We start from the raw sequence: 16,261 nt of genomic DNA on the forward strand, positions 1-16,261 counted from the left end.
CAGGGCCGCCTTGTGGACAACCGGCAGCACAGACCTGGGGTGCAGCGAGGCCCCAGCGCACGTCGGAGCGGCCGCTCTCCTTATGGGGGGCTTGGTGTTTGCCCGTCTCCCCCAGGCCTTCTGGGGCTGCCAGGCTGGTTCTCACCAGCGCGTCCTCTGACAGGCTAAGGTGAAGGGAAGAGCTGCGGCCAGCCCCCTGGAGACAGACGGGGGCTTGCTGCAGACCTCTGAGAGGCAGAACCTGGCCACTGACCCGCCACATCGAGGAACTCCGAGAAGGTCTCCACCGGCATGAACTCCTCCTGGAAGGTCTTCAGGGCTCTGTCGGCAGCCTCGCAGACGGGCATGTCGTTGTGGCGGATGTACTCCGCCAGCGAGCAGGACCAGCCTCCCTCCGTGTTGCTGGTGGGCACCTTCTGCAAGGACCAGCAGGAGACGGGCCGGGGGCGGAGGGCGGCGCCTCCGGCCGGGCTGGTCAGCCCCACGAAGTGAACGGGAAGCCTCCCCCTCCCCTCATCAGCAGAGGTCCCCCTGGAGGGTGTGTTCTGCCCCAGGAACAACGAAATTTCACCTCGCCCCTCTCTCAGCCCCTTTGTTACACACCACGCTACTCGAACCTACAAGCTACAACAAGTGGCTGCATTCTTTCCCCCCAAAACACGTCACACCTGCGTTCCCCAAAGAGGAGAGCACTGTCAGGATGCCTTGATCGAGCTGTTTCATTCGGATTACAAAAATGGAACAGCCAACGCCCTCTGACTCCTTCCAGGCAGAGAGGCCGTCCTGTTGCAAGCTGGGCTGGCGTAAGCCACACTCGACAGGGCAGTGGAGTTTATCGGAACCGAGGGGACAGGAGCAAGCAAAGGGTGACTCAGGAGGGAAGACCCCCTGCAGCAGCGGGCCCGCAGTAGGACCCGGCGGCGGGCAGAGACGGCCCAGGGCGGGCCTGGTGTGAGCCCCCCGTGGCGGGTGCATGTTTCTGGGGGAGGCCAGCAGGGAGCAGCCACCTGCCAGCTGAGACAGGGTCAGAGCCAGCAGCACAGGTCACGGGACACCCCTGCAGCCACCACGGCGCCTCTCACGCGTCCTCACCTTAAACATGTTGTACGTGAGATCGACGAGGGCCCAGAAGAGGAGGGAAGAGCGGTACACAGAGTAGTCCTTCACCGTCTTATCCGTCAGCCTGCAAGAGAAGGTCCGGCTGCCTGCGTGTCCCCGCGGACACGGAAGGGCACCACGGGGCAGGGCAGGGCAGTCACAGTCATCCGTGCCACTCCGTGCCAGCCACTTGTCCGCCTTCTCTGAAAGAAGGGGCTGAGGGCAGGAGCTTCTCAGCCCCTTCATGAGAGCTCGTGAAGCCTCAGGATGCGGCGGTTTATTCCCTGCAAACGCGTCCCCTGAAACACGCATCTGTAGCATGGACTCTCCTCCAAACCAGGGTGAACCGAAGGAAGGGAGACCTAAGCTGCGACACGGCAACCAAAAGCCAAGGGCCTCCAGGCGAGGCCGGGGGCTCACATGCGCCCCCATGCTCAGACCCCGTGGGAGCTCGTGGACTCGACGGGACCTAAGAATCGGAGCAGGAAACACGGCCCTCCCCGGTCTCCACATTCCCACTGTGAGAATTTCAGTCAGCAGACCTAAAGCCACCCAGCACAGCAACCGGCCCGCCACGTGCGTGTCGAGAACGGCGCGCTGGTGGAAAGTGGCGATGAGCAATGGCACCGTCCAGGATGGAGGACGCAACCCGACGCCTCCCAGCGCCGGGATAATCCCAGGCTGCTCACCACACCCACTGGCTCCTACCCAGTATCGATCGCCTCTCCTTAATCCATGATGCAGCCGGGATTAGGGCCAGCCAGCCCCTCGGAACCTGGGGCTGCCTGCCACCACGTCCACTGCCCCTCGGCAGACGCTCCTGCTGGGAGGGATGGTCACGCCAGGCAGGGCCGCCCAGAAACACAGACCAGACCAGGCTCCTCTCTGCCCAGGGAGTGAGGAATCGGGGCTGGAACTCGGTTTCCACCACCCAAGTCTACGAGCGGCGTCGTCTGCGAGCTGGCTTCCAGCCGTCCGCGTCCAGTCGGTGCACGCCAGCTCTCCCGAAAGGAAAGTGGCAGTGAGGCGAGAGAATCCCACCTGCTCAAACGTGCTGCCTGCACACCCGAAGCCCTCCAAAGCAGCCCCTATCTCCCCTGCCGGCCACACACGGGGTGCCGCTGCCTGGAGCGAGAATGACCGTGAGGTGGGCCTGGGGGTCAGGATGATGATCTGTTTCCGCGCAAACAGGATGGATGACAAGCAAGTCCCAGGCCCCGGCACTCAACTTCCTGGCAGAGGACCCTTCCTCTGCGAGTGTGGAACACACAGAAGGGGTTGACTCCTCTGAGGCAGATTCCTAGAGCTACGTTTGTGAGTGTCTGCCGCTGCCTCCCTCCCCGCAGTGCACAAAGCCCGTGCAGGCGACACTGCCCCAGCCAGCGGGACGGTGCCCTCCCAGGGTCCTCCCAGCCTGGCCTCTCCGCGGAGGGTGTCTCCACACCGTGCTGACGCCTGGCTCCCCCGCCACCGTTCCAGGAGCCCCCGCTCGGCCCCCACGCCACACCAGGGAGGGCCCTCTGTGGTGACTGTTTTGCCTCCGTGAGCACCTATCCTGAATGACCCCGCCCAACTTAATTATTTAAGACTAATTAGCAAAGGTGACTAACTGCTACGGAGAAGATGGCAACGCGGGAGTGCAGCTCACACTGGGTTTCCTAACTGGGCTGTGACCAAATCGGCTCTCCCTGAACTGCCCGGGACAGGAACGAACCCCAGTCTCCTAACTGAAGGAAACAGCTGGGAGGGCAGCTGTGGGCGGGCGCAGATGTCACACCTGCCGCCGAGAGCCTGCGCCCAGCAGTGCCCACTGTACTTGCCGCGGAAGCAGGCCAGCCGGGCTCACCAACACCGTAGCACCCACCAGATCGAACCTGAGACTCTGGTGGTTAGTTACCTATTGATGTTTGGAACTCGGGCAGGGGTTACGCAGAATCCAATAGGACTCGCCCCCTCCCGCTCCTCACGAGGGCGCCGACACTGGCCTCATGCAACCAAAGAGCACCACCCCAGTCTCCCTGCAGGCACACGAGGCGCCCATGACCAGCACCCTTCGGTGAATGCGAGCCGAGGGAAGTGAAGAGACTGGGGTGTCCGTTCAGGCACATGGCCACCGCCGCCTGGCCTGTCCCCATCAGGGGCCTGAAAGCTCCTGAGCTCCCTCGTTGGCTGACGACTGTGGGAATGTTCTCCCGGGTCCGAGAGAAAGCGGACTCCCAAGGGCAGGTCTTCCAGAAGGAAGACCTCCCTTGAGTGGCAGAAGGAAACTGGCAAACGTGCCCCTGCTCTGCAGCCCAGGGTGGGCAGAGACTGCGCAGGGCCACCTCAGGCCGAGGGTGGTGCCTGCGGAGTCGGCCAGGTGCATGGCCGTTCGAGTGGGCATCTCGGGGGCCTCCTGCTGCTGTTCTCGGACCCTCTCTCCAGGCACCTCCCGTCTGACCCAAACCCCTGCACCAGGGCATGGAAACAAAGACCACCTCCTTCTTTGAGAGGTGTCCAGGTCACTGAGGAAGAGGAAGAGGAGAACCGCTTGTGGAATGGGACAAGGACAGGAAGCAATGTGACCACGAAGAGACAACAAGCTTGTAGTGACTGGACAAGAAGAGCCCAGCTGCAGCCATGCAGAGGCTTCCTAGTTCACGCCCAGACCGGGTGACCGGGAGACGCGTCGCCTGTCTAAGCCCGACCCCCAGACGCTCCTCCCTGCCGCCCTGGGCCTGACCAGCTCCCCCTGAAATCTCCCCGAGATGAGCCTGGCCATCTTTCTAGGGGCTGAGCACAGGACACGAAGGCAGCCAGGTACCTGCCAGCCATCGGGCCCAGACTCCCGGCGGCGCAAACTGAGATGGGTCAGCACCAACGACCGAGCCCAACGAGTACACCTTCCCTCCCTCGGCATGCACATGCGGCCAGGCAGCTTTCACACACCAGGCACACGCTGGGCACACGCAGCCCAGGCAACCAGGGGCAGGCGGCGGCTTCCTGAAGCCGGCACGTCCCGAAGCAGACACTGACCTGGTGGCTCCTCCCGGAGCCACTGCCCGGGCCTGAGAGGTCACCAGCAGCCTCCGCAGGATTTCCACTCGCGTGGCTCTCCATTTCTCGGGGGGCAGGACGTGCAGGGCCAGGACTGTGAAGTAGTGGGGCCCGTCCACCTCAAAGGCACTCTCCACCCACTTCTCCTTGGGCTGCTCCAGAAAGCCCTGGAGGTTCTTCTCCTCTCGGGACGTCGCTCGGGTTCTGCAACGAAAGGGGCACGGTGAAGCCAGGGCAGACGCCAGGGACCAGCAGCAAGGTGGGGGAGGCCGTGCTCAATGTCTCATCCTAAGTGCCCAGAACGCCCGGATCGTGGACCACTCCCGTCCCCGCTGGACTCCCCCGCTCCTCCCCGAGTGCCGCTGCTGCCCATCCAAGTCTGTCCTGGTGGCATCTCCCCAGCCCCCCCCCCGCCCGACCCGGCTCCGCTCCCGCACAGGTCCGAACCAGGGGCTCCCGGGTGCCCCGTGTGCCAGGCACATCCATAAACATGCCGCTGTCAGCGACCATGTAACTCCGGAAGTGACAGCCAGCACGTTTTTACCGTGGAACCTGAAGCCCAGAGAAACGAGGCGATTTTCCCGAAGTCACAAGCCAGTCAGTGGTGGGAGCTGACGCGAATCCGGAATCCGTGACTCCCAGCCCACTGCCCGCACTCCCCCTGCCTGCACACGGCCTCACTACCGCTAAGGGGTCCACACTCGGCTTGTGTCCGGCAGCTGTCCACCGCCTGCTATTTTGTCTGTTTCCTCATGTGCCTGAGCCCTGTCTCCTTCATCAGAACAACTTCCAGGGAGGCACCGCTTCTTGTTCTCACTCTTGCCTAAACTGTAATGAGAATGACGACCATGAACTTGAGCGCCAGGCACCATTCTAAGAGCTCCATGCGGACTGTCTCATTGAACCCTCACAGAGACCCCGAAACAGGCGCCAGCGCTGTCCCAGGCGTACAGACAGGAAACTGCGGCCCAGCGAGAGCCAACAGTCTGCCCCAAGTCTCACACTGGGGCAGGAAAGCACTGGGCTGCGAACCCAGGCCGCCAGGCTGCAGAGCCTGTCCGGCTAGGTGACCTCCGTCTTCCCTGTGTGACCAAGCCTTGGCACGTGCTTCCTGACCGGCACTGACCAGGCATTTCTGGCCACTCTCTCTTCGGAGCCCCTGGATGGCGCTCTCAGGACAAGAGCGCTGGACACCCCGCCCCAGTTCCGTGGTGGGGGGTTGGGGGAGGGGGAGCGGGGAAGAGAATAAACACAGCACTGGGAGCTGCACGGATCCGTTGCCAGACACGGCATTGTGGGGAAGCGGGAGCGGCGGCGCCAGGACACCTGCTCCCTGAGGCACGGCACCCATGGAACCGGGAACGTGCTCAACCTGATTCCCCACAGCTGGGAGCCAGGGGCTTGCTGTCATCGCGGGTCCTGCTCAGCCCTGCTCTGGACCATGGTGTCACACACTCGCCTCAACAGACAAAGGCAGCCACGGCCCTCCCCTAGGCCCTGACACCAAGCTCACGGCGACGGGAAATGACCAGCTAGGAAAGCAGTCTGTGGGCGAGAAGCAGTGCCTCTGGGAAGGCTGTGGGTCGGCCCCACGCAGACCAAGACAACCGTGACACGGCCACTCCAACTCGGGAACTTGAGCAGGAGTAAGGATGCCCAACATTCGAGAAACTCTGATGGCTGACATCACCAGCTCTGTCCTGCTGGGCGAACCATGCTGGCCCTGTGGGCCTGCTCTCCTCCCCGGAGAACGGGCAGTCCACTCTCCCTCCTAGCCGCCAAGAAGAGGCAAGTCTCTGCAAAAGCCAAGGGCTCGGTCAGAGGCTGCAGGCACATAGTTAGCGCTGCTCAGCCCGAAGCAGGGTTGGAGAGGGGGACGTCTGTGCTGTCAGCAACGCAGGTGCTTCTTCTGACAGCCCGAACAGTTCGGCAGATGATGTAATGCGCTGAGGGAGACCCGCCCGCGTGCCTTTTTAACAATGAGGCCTGCGGCCTGGAGGTCAGTCAGCCTGTTAGCCCACACGGAGATGGGAGGGGAGCCCAGGATGACACTGCTCTGCGGAGAGAAGGCCAGAAGGGGCGCGAGGCAGACCGTCCTGCTGCCTGAGCTGAACCGCAGCCGCCCTGGGGAGCTGTACACGGCCCGTTAACTCCCTGCCCACTGGACCTGTGAGACTCGCTGGAAGACAGGGGCCCAAAACGTGAAACCATTTAACACATCAGATCTAAGCGCTAAAGCACATTAAATCCCTTCATCTGCTTTGGAAATCCGGGAGTGGAATGAAAACATATTATTCTCTACCCCTAAGTATATCTTTAAAATCACACTTTTACGTGCCAACCTACCCCACAGTGTACGCGTGGATAAAACTGTAAATCTTTCCTGGCTGCCTTCCTGCTCAGTTGACTTTCCCAGATCATCTCCACCCCCCTCCTCTCCGCTCACATTTGCCAGAAACGTGGCTCAGCGGAGAGGAAACGGGGAAAGCAACTCCAGTTTCCACTCATGAAACAGGTTCTTGGCTCCGCCGCGTCCCCTAGATGTGAAGCCCTCACCTGCAACACCTGTGTGCCCTTGAAGCGACCGTGTGCAGCTCTGACCCATGGCCTCCCCCCATCCGAGAGAAGAGAGTCCAGCCAGGGGACGTAGAGGCTACATCAAAGCAGAAGCTTCCATGGTCTGGCTTCTCCCCATTTCTGCCCCCTCTGTGCCCAGGTCAGTGCAGAGCTGCAGCCCTTGGCTGCCCAGGTGGGAGGTGGGACAGTCTGGGAAAGGAGTCGCCCAAAACCCACAGACGAGCACTCCTACTTTGGCACAGGCCACCTCGGGCAGACATCCGCTCTGAAACTAGCTAGGGCAGACGTGGGGAAGTGGGGGGTGGCGCCGGGAGCGCGGTACTGACGTGTTCAGGACGTAAAGCACGGTGTGAATGATGTACGGGATCAGGTGGATGTTGCTCTCCCGGCCGCCGCCGCCGGTGTCCGCGCTGAACGACTGCTCCATGGCGAAGCGCAGGAAGAGCAGCTTGATGTCGTGGATGTTCAGCTGGTACGTGGGCTCCCGCTGGCCTGTGCACTCTTGGAGGTAAGTGTTGTGCCTGGCGGGGGGGAGGGGGGGTGGGGAGACAAATGCTGACACGGAAGCGAGCTTCTGGTGAAAGCCCCGGTGGGAGAGCCCGTGGGACCCCCTTCCCGACGGCTGCACGGGTCTCACACGCAGACGGGGGCAGAAGGGAGCGGCGAGGACAAGGACAGGGCCACCAGGAAGGGACGGCAGAGGACGTTCACTTCTGCCGGGACGGAAAGTGATGCTCTCCCAGCTCTACCGAGAACCCACTGGCCCTGAGGGACCCACTTTTCGATGGGTCACTGTCACAGGACAAATGGTGGCCACACCCAAAAGTACATTTTGGAAGAAAAATGGGAATGTACTCCTTCTGACTAACAAGGGAATCTAGTCATAAGAATCATCTCCTCAACCTCCAGATAAAAGTTTTTCTATGTTAATTTACATTACAACTATTACGTTTATTAACCGTGTGCCCGTGAGTGAGTTCCTCCCCTCTCGGCGGTCCCTCAGCCCCTGCATCTGCAGGGGGTGCAGCACTGACACACGGGGGCAGCTCAGTGCTGCCTGCCGCTCCCTCCGTCCCCACCGCTGCCCCGAGGCCGTTCTGCGGCGAGCACCTGGGGTGCGGCACCCCGCACAGGGCACCAGCGAGGGGCCAAAACCTCACGGAAGCTTCAGCTCCTCTGCCCTGGATTTAGGACAAGGAAGGCCTCGAAACGGCCTGACCTTCCCAAGTAACCAAGCTATTCCTTGTCACCATTTAAACCTCAGAGGCACACACTGTAGAAGGGAACGCTGGGAAACGTCGGCCTCGAGGACCAAGTCAGGTATCCGTGCCTCACGTCCTCGGGCCAACCCAGGAGGAGGGGCAGTGAGCGACCAGACATTCTCCACGGCGCACCAGACGCTGGGAGTGCCCGTTTCTCTCAGCACAGCTGCCCCCCACCCCGAACAGCCCCCTTGCCAGCAAGCAGAGAGAGACGGGTTCCCGATGAAGGCAACAGGACATGGTCTCACCCCAGGCTGGCCGACAGCCGATTCCCCCATCTCCTGGGAGCACCCCTTCCTACCACGCAAGGTGCTCAACACTCACCTTGCCAAGCAGGTGGCAAAAGCTGATTCAGGGACGTGGGGCCCCCAGACCGGAAGGAGCCCGTTGCACTTGGTGTTGGCGTTCTGGAGGGCGGCACTCTCCCACTCTTCCCGGCCTCGGGCCAACCTGGGAGGGGGGAGAGCGGGGACGCTTGGCTGCTGGGGCTCCCTCGGCAGCCAGGCCCTGGGGCGAGCGAGGCAGAGAAGGGTTTGCTACCGCTGAGGAAGCCAGCCCGTGCCCCGGCCCCGTACAGAGCATTAGCCATTCGTGACCCCGACACAGCAAATACAGGTGCACTGCTTCAGGTCAGCAACACCGCTTTCCCCAGCCGTGGGCCAAAGCCATGAATCTTTTCCCAGTCACATGGCAGGAGTGACCCTGCAGCCTACATGGTTTAAGGCCGAATGCCCTGCCCCCGGAGACTGGGGAACAGCATTAAAACTCCAGGGCTGGCGGCCCCGCCCCCCCAAGCCCAGGGCCTCGGACAGGCGGCCCTCCTCGGTGCAGAAACGGAGGCCTGCAGCGGAGGCCGAGGGAGGGAGCGGCCCCTGAAGGAGCCCGTCCGCGAGAGCCGGGCCCACCTGACGGCCGCCAGGTGGCAGTCGTAGTGCACGATGTTGAAGTGGGACACGGTGCTGTAGCCCTGCTGCTTCCGGGGCTTACTCTCCATCTCCTCCAAGGCCACCCGCTTGGTGAAGGTGTAAATGCCCAGGACCTTCGTGGGCTGCAAGGACGACAGAAAGAGGAGGAGAGGTGAGGAGAGGCCCGAGGAGGCTCTGGAAACAGGTGAAGCAGAGCAGAAGGGGCCCGAGTGTCTGCCCCCTAGGAGGGGGTACCCAGGAGGGGGGCGACGGCCAGCACCCCAGGCTCTCGGTCAAGCTCTGGGCTGGGCTCAGTGCAGTCGGAGCGTGGGAAGCAACCAGACTAAGCGGACGCCGTGCAGACGGAAGAGCAGAAATGTAGGCTTCAACCGTGCTTTTCTTTCCGCCTCGTCTACCTAAAAACGGAGTAAAGCGCCTTCCTGACAAATCATTGCTCTTCGGAAAGGACCAGGCAGCCCCCGAGAGCCCGTGTCACACACAGCAGGACTCACAGGGCCTGCGGCTCACCCTTCAACAGCGTGGGTGCTGAACAATAAATTCGAGCTGGAGAGAAAGGGTCCCCCCCTTTTAGGCATTTAGGGGAACAAACAGGCCCTACAGAGCAGAGGCCCTTGGTGCTCTGCTCTCTTCAGGTATAACTCTGGTTGGGGGCGCTGATCCCCCAGGTGTCCTGAGCGGAAGCCGCGTGGTGTATTTCTGAAAGCCCAGGGCTCTGGCTCTACGCCATGACCTTTGCTCTCTCATCCGCAAACTGGGACTTTTCACAAGTTTAAAGACAAAATCACGCAGTTGACATAAAGCCCTGGGCCCAGGGCCGAGCAGAGACGGGATCCAATGAGTGGCTGCCGTCTGCAGCCACGGTGACAGGGAAGGCCAATGTTCCTGCCTGTAAAGAACAGTGGCCAAGAGGCAAGTCTCAGCCCCTCCGGAACAGGAAGGCCCACAGGCGAGGGCCGCCAGCACGGGAGGCAGCAGGCGCGCCACCAGGCCCAGGCCCGTACCTGGAACTTGTACCCCTCCCTGCAGATGCAGCACGTGAGGCCCGGCTCCTCGATCAGCTCCTCCATCTGCTTCAGGAGCGCCGTCTTGGTCACGACCTGGCCTTTTTCGTTTGTCTGTTGGGGGAACCCCAGATGACATGTGAGGAGGGGATTTCCACACACCCTCCCGCCCTAGCTTGGGGACACTCGGGGACAGGGCTGACCCTCCACGTACACCAAAAGGACGGTTGCATCAAAGGAAACCCCTGTGGCTTCTGGTGAGGTAGAGACCCAGACTCTCCTGTACCCTCTTCCCAAAGGAAGCAGGGAGGCAGAGGGGACCACCCGGCTGGAAGCCCGGCAAGCTGCCACTCGCCACCAAAAGAGCCCCTCCTTTGTGCCAGCAGCACCAGCTCTCAGCAGCCGAGGCCGCTGCATTGTGAGTCATTTACTGTTCCCACGGGAGTCCCAACTGCCGACTCGGAAGTGTGCTGCCTGCAGGGGCCCTCGGAGGGCTGTGCTCCCTGCAGGGCCTCGGGACAGCGAACACGGCGCACAGGTCTTCGTGTGCAGACCCGGGCTCAAAACCCCATCGCCCACCTACTAGTTATGTGCCCTGGCCTGTGCATGTCACCTCGCAGCCTCAGTCACTTCATCTGGAAAATGGGTATGACTAATACCTCATAGAACGACATGAAGGCTTAAATAAAATTTTACAAGTAAGGCACCTAAGTATAGCTCGTGGCGTACAGTGAATCCTCGAGGGTTATCATCGCTTTTACTTGTTTTGCAAACTGAAGTCCCTTCCCCTGAGTCTCACCTACAGAGCAGAACAGTAATAGCCACAGCCCTGCGGGTTGCTGGGAAGATTAAGGAAGGTGGCAAGCCCAGCACACCCAGGTCCCTCCTCTTCCTCTGCCCAGCCCTCACGCTCACGCTCCCCAGCAGCCCCAGCTCGGCCCCGGTGCACACACGACTGTGCCGTGGCCGTCTCAACAGCAGGGCGAGAAACGGGGCGCTCAGGGAGCGGCCTCACCGTCATGCCGAGGGTGCCCAGAGCCTTCTGCCGCATCGCCATGGCCATGCGCTTCTTCTCGGCCCGCGTCTCCCGGCGCGCGGCGTCGATCTTCTTGTTCACGTCTGGGTGCTCCCGCAGCGCCTCCAGCAGGTTCTCTGCCAGGGTCCCGATGCCCTCGTCGCTGGACACCTGCTCCAGTTTATGCAGGTTTGTGATGGAGTCCGTTCCAATCAGAGCCTGCCAAGAAAGGACCAGAGGGATGCAGGCCTCCAGTTATTCACCAGCATTCTTCCCAGGAGCGTCAAGGTTCAGACAAAATAGACTGTGCACAATCTCATGTCATCTGGTCAAATTTCAAACAGACCCTTTGATTCTACACTTTGAAAGGTTTGGACAAAGAGGAGAGAGTTTGGCTCCGCCAATGACCCTTGACCCATCACTATGCCCTTCAGCACCTCTGTCTATAAAACCGGGGCAGCGCCAGGGTTCCTGTGACCCTTCGAGTCAGGCAACATGTAAGCGCCCAGGCACAGGCAGGCTCCCTGGAGAAGCGGCACCTGCGGAGAGGCCTGAGCGGGGGCCTCAGGGACGGTGCCGGGCAGAGCGGGCCCGTGACGGTCACAGGGACTCTGCTGCAGTCTTCACCGGGAGCCCCTGGGTTCACCAAACCAAGGAGCATGGGAGTTTTCTCAACCTCAGGGTCCAGAGGTACAACTGCAAGTGGGACTGGGGGTAAGAAAACACTTTAAAACATATAGCAACAGGAAACCGCTGTGCCCGAAAAGGCTGGCAGTCGGTGCACTGCAGCGCCGCGGTCCGCACCGGTGTCAGAGGGCACCGGGACACCGAAGGCAGGTGTGGGCTGAGAAAGCTCTCTGGACGAGCTCGCTGGGACCAGCACCAGTGCACTGAGACCCGCACCACCCATGCCATGAGTGATTCGATGACAAGCTCTACATGTCTGACAATAAACCGAAAACAGCAAAGTCAACGTGCAAGGTGAAAGCTCAGCACCCAACTCAGACCACTCGCTAGAGCCCGTAAGTCTTCCCTTAACCCTTCAGGTCTGTGCCCCAGCAGAAGTACAGGGTGCCTCATGTCTCAGGCTCCTGGACACCGAGCCCGCAGTGCGAGGGCCCGCCGAGCCATCCCATGGGCGGGCTGCACTCAGCACTCTGGTGTGTGCTACGTGTGAAGCAGCGTCGCAGGTGCTGGGGAAATAAAAACCGTACCCTCCCAGAGGGCACATTCTAGTTAGGAGGACAGACTGTGTGTTAAGAGAAAACCTCAGGAACTCTCCCTCACCTTCCTTCAAACCTCCTAGGTGCTGCCCCTCCTTCTGGCACCACCATCCACCTTGTCACCCAATCCAGAAACCGAACGGAGCCCTCATTCGTCCAGCTCCTTCACTCCCCATGCGCAACCAGCCCCCAGGTCCCTTTATTCCACTTCCCAGGTCTCTGCGGAATCCACTCCCCCTCCACCTCACTAACTGCTCTCCTCGGCCTCGCACAGCATAGGCACACAACAGGAGCTCAGTAAGTCAGTGCTGGGATAAAAGTGAATGGCCAGAAGTGTGAATGCCAAGTACCTACCTAGATAAGCCTTATTCTAAAGAAAGTAATTAGATTTAGTAACTAATAGTAAGCCTGGCTATCAGTAGATTTGTTCTAAATGTACTGTGTTGTCAGCTCAGTCTCTTCATTTATCCACATTCAAGAGAGACGCCGCAAGGATAAGAAAAACAACGTAAGACTCTTACGTAGGAAAAGCTATCACCACAAAGATGTATTAATTATGACCATCTCCACCAAACTGAACAAAAGCTTAGAACAAGGGAGATTTGGGTAAGAGAGACGGAAGAACCTCGTCTGCAACCAAATTATTAACACAACGTTTCTGAAACGAGTTATCAAAACTGACACCAAGTAAGAATGTAGAACTATATTCAAGGTAGAACACTATAAACAGAAAAAAAGCCCAGCCCTGAGGATTCTAAAAACTGTACATTAAAAAACAAAAAAAGAGAGACATGAACAGACATTTCACCGAAGATACACAGACGAAGCACGTGAAGAGACAGACGTGCAGGTTCATGAGCCGTCAGGGAAATACCAATGGAAACCACACTAAGATGTCAGGACCCATCTACCAGAACGGCTCGGAGAGAAAACAGCAACAGCCCCAGGGCTGGCGAGGACTCGGAGGAAAGGTGGATCATCACCCGTGCACCTCGGGGGGCGGGGGGGGGGGCCACTGCAACATGCTGTCATCGCTCCAGAAAGCAGTCCGGCAGCTCCTTGTGACACTGAGCTCGAGACTAGCAGTTGTCCTCTTGGGCCCTCACCCCAGAGCAGTGGACACTTACACTCCCACCAAAACCTGCACACGAACACTCGGAGCAGCTTTATCTGTGACCGTCCCACATTGGAAACAGCCCCGGAGTCCTTGAATGGGTCAGACCCGCCGTGGTGCATCCGCACCATGCACACCCCTCAGCAATGAGAAGGAACAAACACTGCATACATCCCAGATGACATCTCCAGAAGATTATCCTGAGTGAAAAAAGCCAGCCCCCAAAAGGTTACATGCTGCATGATTCCATTTATATCATGTTCCTGAAATGGCAAAGTTACAGAAATGGAGAACGGACCAGGGGTCAGCGGTGTGGGGGTGGGAGCGCGTGGGGGTGGCTCTCACGGTGCAACAGGAGGGCGCCAGTGGGGCTGAGACTGCCCTGGACCGGGACTGCACCAGTGTCAATCCCCTGGCTGCGGTATTTGCTAGCTTTCCAAGATGTTACCACTGAGACACACCGGGCAGTGGGTACATGTATGTATGATTTCTCTGTCTCATTCCTTAACAACTGCATGTGAATCTACAATGATCTCAACATGAAAAGTTTTAAAAAATCCAGCCCTGGCTGGTGTGGCTCAGCGGTCTGAGTGCTGGACTGCGAAGCAAAGGGTCGCAGGTTTCACTCCCCATCAGGGCTCATGCCTGGGTTGGGGGCCTGGTCCCCAGTAGGGGAAGTGTGACAGGCAACCACACATTGATGGTTTTCTCCTACTCTTTCTCCTTTCCCCCCTCTCTAAAAATAAATAAAATCTTAAAAAAATATAAAATAAACATCCAGCCTGGCCACTGTCGCAGACCAGTCAGGACCTATGAGGGCTAACGGATGCCGCAGCCCCGTGGGCCGGGGGGGGGGGGGGGCGGGGGGCAGAAAGGAAGAGCGGCAGCGGGCCTCTGTCACCGCCCAGTTTTTAGCTGCCCAATGCAGGGCAGAAATCGGCGGTGATGAGGGTCCCGACGTTGCGGACAAACTGTGACAGTGGGGCCAGCCGCACCCCCACAGTCCCACTGCGGCTCAGCTGCCCCGGGAGACAACAAAGCCCCAGGTAAGAAGGAGCCGCGTGAGGAAATCACAAACAGCACTTCACCCTCTCCACGGAGAGCTGAGCCGGGCCACCCCGAAGAGCCTCGGCCACGCCAGGAGCTGCATGGACGAGGGGAGGTCATGTCTCAAGGCTAAGCATGATGGCATCATCATCACTCAGTCCCGGGAGAGGGGAAGACAGTGTGTGGTTTCCTCACCCGACGTGTCCTGCCTGCAGAACAAGGTCTACATGCAGGCTGGCTACTCACCTGGGTGGCAGGGTGCTGGATGGCCAACCCCCGGAGAAGCCTCAAGATGAATGGCAGGGCCGGGCGAGACAAAAACTTCTTCCAGATGTCAGCATCCAAGCTGCAAAGCAAAGGAAGACCGTTCAGCAGGCCGGAGAGGCAGAGGCTACCCGGACACCAGCTGTTGACTCCGGCTCGTTTAAACACGAGCCAAGATGACACAACCATGAAGGACCATGGCTGGGACTCAAGAGAGAGAGGTACTCCAAACAGAAACCAGAGGCTGCTGCTCAAGGACTCTGCAGCCGCTCAGGGGTCACCCTGGCAGTTTCCAGAAGAGGAGGGAGCTGTCCGAGATGGGCAAAAGGGAACAATTATGCCAAGATGGTGGAGGAGAAAAGGAACCGGGGAGAGGGGAAGGGAAGGAGGCACTTTGCTGGAGCTGCTCCTTACTTCTTGGCACTGGGAATGTGCTTTTTCATGTAGTCAAGTGCATTCTGGGTGATGCCCTTCTGGAGAATCAGGTCCTTCAGCTGGTGCCCGTTGCTGTTGTTCTTGATGCCGGCTGCTATTTTACAGAAGCAGTCCAGGAAGACTTTATCGTCGCCACTGTGGTCTTCATCATACCTAGGCAGAAGGAGGGACGAGTCTGAAGGTGTGAAGGGAATAACACAGCTGAACAATCTCCAACAGTCTGCGGGATCAACTCTAAACTCCGTGGCCTGGCACGAAGAACCTGCCGGTCTGGTTCCTGTCACTCTCCCTGCCGCCTGCTCCGTCACCCAGACTCCCAACGTTCTCTGTGTTCACGCTTTTGCCCACATGGCATCTCCCCAGCTCTGTCCTACCCTCCTCCCATCCTACATCCACTCACCAGTTTAACACAATATACAGGGTCCGGCACAAATAACACCCCCTTTTTAATTACAAAATCCCCTATTACAAAACCATAAGCATGTAACTCTGTAACATAACAACATCATACTCAAGCACACCATGCGACATTTTAGGTGAAATGTTCAAATTAAAACTATGAATTACTACACCCATATTATTACCCTACCAACCACACTCAAGCAGGCCTTACTTCCACTGGACCCTATATATTAATTACAGAATCTCCAACTAAATCGAGCCCCTTAAAGACCAGCCAGACTGGCACACAGAGACCTAACAGAAATCCCAGGGGTGCTTCCTCCATCTCCCACAACTAGTTCAGCGCTGTCGCAGGGACTCCCCCTCGGCTGCACGAAATCCAGGCAACGTACTTATCAAAGCTGCAGTAGGGCTTGAACCGCTCCACCAAGATCTGCATCTTCTCCACCTCCCCGAAGGAAAGGTACGGGATGATGCGCAGCAGGCCCTGCAGCACGCTAGGGTTGGAGCGAACGAAGGTGCTGTTGATCTGGTCCAGGAGCATCACGAGCTGATCTTTGTCCCCTGTCAGGAGGAGGTTGCCCTGCAGTAGGAAAGAGGGCGGGAGGGCGGAAGGGCCCGTAATCGGGTCAGGACTTTGGCTGCAGCACCTCCATCAGCCACCAAAGCAGCCCTAAAAGAACGGTGTCTCGGCACTTTCTGGGGAATAAAGAGTGCGAGTTCCACTTGATAAAGTACCTTCTCAGTGTCTGTGATGGCTCTTAATAGTCTCAAGTGCTCAAAATAGACCGATGCAGTCTCTCCCTCCCCCAGAGAATGCTGCTACCTGAAACTCATCTGGGCATCTCTCTAGCCAAAACA

The 16,261-nt window shown here is 59.1% G+C and overlaps 1 protein-coding gene across 5 annotated transcripts in view; it reads right to left on the reverse strand.

Moving 5' to 3' along the window:
• UBR4 (ubiquitin protein ligase E3 component n-recognin 4) overlaps positions 1–16,261 on the reverse strand; it is a 119,069-nt gene that overhangs the window by 2,890 nt on the left and 99,918 nt on the right. For all 5 annotated transcript variants that reach the window (XM_036025400.1, XM_036025398.1, XM_036025397.1 and 2 more), the window contains 11 exons: positions 15,793–15,983; positions 14,978–15,151; positions 14,546–14,645; positions 10,916–11,134; positions 9,901–10,014; positions 8,879–9,021; positions 8,298–8,423; positions 7,038–7,232; positions 4,114–4,338; positions 1,093–1,183; positions 254–416 (listed from right to left, as the gene is read on the reverse strand). In XM_036025400.1, coding sequence (XP_035881293.1) covers positions 254–416; positions 1,093–1,183; positions 4,114–4,338; positions 7,038–7,232; positions 8,298–8,423; positions 8,879–9,021; positions 9,901–10,014; positions 10,916–11,134; positions 14,546–14,645; positions 14,978–15,151; positions 15,793–15,983 — 1,741 coding nt within the window. The remainder of the gene's footprint in view (positions 1–253; positions 417–1,092; positions 1,184–4,113; positions 4,339–7,037; positions 7,233–8,297; positions 8,424–8,878; positions 9,022–9,900; positions 10,015–10,915; positions 11,135–14,545; positions 14,646–14,977; positions 15,152–15,792; positions 15,984–16,261) is intronic.

Source organism: Phyllostomus discolor, chromosome 5 (assembly GCF_004126475.2).
Source record: "Phyllostomus discolor isolate MPI-MPIP mPhyDis1 chromosome 5, mPhyDis1.pri.v3, whole genome shotgun sequence".
NCBI lineage: Eukaryota > Metazoa > Chordata > Mammalia > Chiroptera > Phyllostomidae > Phyllostomus > Phyllostomus discolor.